Source organism: Mytilus edulis, chromosome 3, assembly GCF_963676685.1.
Source record: "Mytilus edulis chromosome 3, xbMytEdul2.2, whole genome shotgun sequence".
Lineage (NCBI taxonomy): Eukaryota > Metazoa > Mollusca > Bivalvia > Mytilida > Mytilidae > Mytilus > Mytilus edulis.
Genome location: NC_092346.1, coordinates 1,386,094 through 1,390,201, shown reverse-complemented (window position 1 = coordinate 1,390,201; position 4,108 = coordinate 1,386,094). Strand labels below are relative to the sequence as shown.

At 33.8% G+C, this 4,108-nt stretch overlaps 1 protein-coding gene across 1 annotated transcript; it reads right to left on the bottom strand.

Annotated features, from left to right (window-relative positions):
• Positions 1-1,941: 1,941 nt before the first annotated feature.
• LOC139515587 (probable E3 ubiquitin-protein ligase MID2) lies at positions 1,942-3,720 on the bottom strand. The gene has a single exon (XM_071305176.1). The coding sequence runs from the start codon at positions 3,427-3,429 to the stop codon at positions 2,104-2,106; it is 1,326 nt and encodes a 441-aa protein (XP_071161277.1). The 5' UTR covers positions 3,430-3,720; the 3' UTR covers positions 1,942-2,103.
• Positions 3,721-4,108: the final 388 nt, after the last annotated feature.

Below are 4,108 nucleotides of genomic sequence, written 5' to 3'. Positions count from 1 at the left end.
AAATAAATCAATGAAGTATAAAACATAAAAAAACACACAACTGAACCTCGATGATAATGTATATGTGGTCAGTTTTTACTATCTAAACAATAAGGAATCTATTCGATCCTCTTATAAACTCAAACACATGTTTAAAAATATTTTCATTTTGCTCCTGAGTAAGTAGGTTACTACCCTATGTTTATAGTTCTACATTTAATGGACAGTTATTTGGGAACCAGCTAAATTTTCTAAAAGCTTTTTTCTTAATTATACCCCACGCAAAGGGTTGCGGAGGGTATAATTTTTTTGACCCGTCCGTCAGTCCGTCCGTCAGTCCTGTTTCTTGTCATCGCAACTCCTCTCAAACCACACAACAGAATTTTACGAAACCTTTTCAGATAATAAGGACATACTATGTAGTTGTGCATATCGACAGGAAATTGCGATTCAATTTTTTTTCGAGGAGTTACGCCCCTTTGAACTTATTGGCCAAATATACTACTGCAACCTTTTGTCATCGCAACTCCTCTCAAACCTCACAACAGAATTTCATGAAACCTTTTCAGATAATAAGGACAAACTATGTAGATGTGTATATCGACAGGAACTTATGATTCAATTTTTTTTCTAGGAGTTACGCCGCTTTGAACTTATTTGTTTCAATGTATTTCTGCAACAGTTTGTCATCGCAACTCCTCTGAAACCACACAACATAATTTCATGAAACTTTGTAGATAATAAGGACATACTATGTAGATGTGCATATTGATAGGAAATTATGATTCAATATTTTTTTCTTATACAATTTTTTTTCCGTTTACAATTTTTTTTTCTTACACATATTTTATTTCTCCAATGACAATGTGGAGACGTAGGGTATGTAAGCGCTCACTAAGGTTCTTTAATTCTGAATATAATATACATTTAAAAAAAGAAATGATGCGAATCTTCGCGATACACACTGCAGCGGCAAGATGGATCAGAAATGATATTAACTCTATACAGATCATAAAAGAGGGACGAAAGATACCAAAGGGACAGTCAAACTCATAAATCTAAAACAAACTGACAACGCCATGGCTAAAAATGAAAAAGACAAACAGAAAAACAATAGAACACACGACACAACATAGAAAACTAAAGAATAAACAACACGAACATAATTTAGAAAGAAAGCAGAACATCGAAGTTGAGTAAGCACAATGATAAGTTAACGACTTCCAAACTCGTAATGTTTCGACATGTATTTATTACTATTGGGATTCAAGTTTTTGAGTTTCGTTTTGATTTTTCCTATTGTATCTACTGCGCGTGTTGAAGTATCATGATTATTCCATAGACATATAGTTGATGGTATAAATGATTCATTAGTTAAAGCAAGTCTGCAGAAAGAAGTATTATATCGTTACCATTGCGTAGTGCATAAACAGTCATACATTGGATTGTTAGTCATGTTAGTGGAATTAAATTACTCAAATATTCTAGTACATTATATTGTGTCATTTTATAAAACATTTGAATTTTTCTTCTTTCTCCTCTTTCTGTCAATGTTTCCCACCAAAGTTCCTTGTAAATAACCCTTGAGCTTGTAAAAAAAGTTAAACCTGTAACTATTCGAGCAGCTTGAAGTTTTAATTGCTAATTAATGTTAGTTAAATCAAGCTTCGATCATTTACACTGAAAATCTCTTCTATGACATTAAAGATAACCTTGACCTTAGTAAGTCAATACTACCGTTATGATTCTTTCTTCTAAACAACAACTAGCACCAATCTCCCATACAGACAGAGTTATCGTCCTTTCCTCCTCAACCAATCTCCCATACAGACAGAGTTATCGTCCTTTCCTCCTCAAAGATTGAGGAGGAAAGGACGATAACTCTGTCTGTATGGGAGATTGAACTAGCACAGTAGTACACAACGCATGAGAAACAAACGCGTGCGGAATAGTTCTAAATAATTTTTGCGTGTCAGTACGATTTTATTCTACTGCGTCCATAAAGAAACTATAACCGTGTAGTAAGGCGCCCATAGTTTTTAAAAAACGTACAATATGTCAAAATTATTTGAAACATCATTATACAAAAAAACGAACTTGAATTCGGTTATAATCGACTGTTACCTATTGAATTGTTTTGAAAAGTAGCCCAGGAATTTGCCCCCTCACTACGTTAGTAGGTGAAGTTCGATACATAAGAGATGATCCGAAAATAAAAGTTACACCTTCATGGTAAACTGTGGCTTGTCCATGAGTTCCATAGTCGAACATCATTGTGATTGGAGTATTGACACATAATTTTATATCATATATTTCGTTAGCTGACAATTTTACAGCCTTTGGAAATTCAACATGCATCATATTGTCCACGGCCTTCCTTGTGTCCATGTCTTTCGTTATTTCTGCTAAAATGCTAGATTCATGTCCTAACGTAACAGTTAATTTACAATCATCCTTGCAATAGAAAGACAGAATTCCAACAAGGTAAATGTCACATGATACTTTAACTGAAATTGCATTGACACTTGAGTTTACTATACCCCAGCCCGTTTCAAGCAATTTGAAACGGTGAAATTTGAAAACGCTTGAAAAACCTTTTTTATGCAACATATTTTCAATTATTTCGGTGAAGTTTTCCACGCTGGGCAGCCCGACCTGAGCAGACATATTTAACTTCTTTTCTAGTAATGTCTTGTGTCCTTTGAGTTGCCTTCTTATTTTTATTGATTCGAGAAATACTTGCACATCCGATGCCTTTTCCTTGCTGATCTTAAGAACTTCATGTTCGTAGTTTATGGCTTTCAATCGATTTTCAAGTTCAGTTATTCGAGTTTCTATACCACCTTTTTTTTCTTCAAAATTTTTCATCAATTCAGCTTTTCTTTCTGTCTCAAAAGCCCGAACTTTGTCCATCATGTCTTTACACACGGTTTCAATGGTTTTCGATTTAACTTCATAATCCGATTCTAAATCTTTCAAAACAGTTTTGTTGCTCGAAACGAGTGTATTCATATTTTCACAATACTCATTAAGTTCACTCTGGATTTTGTCAACAGAATTTTTAGACAAATAAACTTTCGCAGCATCTTCAATTGTAACTATTTCTTCACATTTCCTGTGTGTAACAGAGACACACATAGAGCAACAAGGAATGTCATGATCTTTGCAGAAGAGTTTTATTTTCTTATTCGTGTGTTCAATACATTTACTGATAAAAGCTTTTGGCATCTTTTCCTCAAGTAAAACATCAGAGAGTGACCTGATCTCGTGATCTACGGTGTATTTATTTGCAGTATGGCAGTTGTAACAGGTGTCACACAAAGTATCGGAGCAATTAACACAAATATAAGCTGCTGTTGCCTCCATTCCTAGCCTTTCACAAGACATGCATCGCTTTTCTGGTCGTTGTAACTTCTTCAAGTCTAATAACCCAACGATAAGAAAATTCATATAGGGAGATGTTTGGCCACATCCTCCGATGAACAGTTTTCTTGTATATTTGATACAACTCCTCTACACACTGGACATGCAAAATTAAGTTTGTTGCCCTTTTCAAAGCAGGAAGCAATATAGGTCGAAATACATCCTTCACAAAACGTATGTAAACACGGAAAATATTTTGGATTTTTAAATTCTTCAAGACATATTGAACATATCAATATGTCATCAGTTGTGTAACATGTAGATGTGGCCATGTTTCATGTGGTTAATGTCTGATTTTTAATCCTCGTTATCGCATCAATTTAAAAAAAAATGTATTCTTTTCACAACGTGTGTAGGACCATATTGATTATATATAATAACTGCAATCATAACTAATAAACTGGTTAATACAAAATTTTATCCTGGTATCTAAGATGAATTTATTTATATCGAAGGTTTAAATAAACATGATCAATGGTTCGGTCAAGTTAAAAGATCAGTGTCCGTCAAATTGTTTACAGCTGTTATAGTCATTGAAAATGATGAGTTTACGGAAAATTGCATTTAATGCATTCTCATCGCCGAATTTCTTGTCAGAATTTATAAGATCGACATAAAAGGGTAATGGTATCAGTGTCGATGACGAGGTCGATATCGATACAATTATCGTTTTGTGAATATATATATACTTTTTAAAGATAAAAAG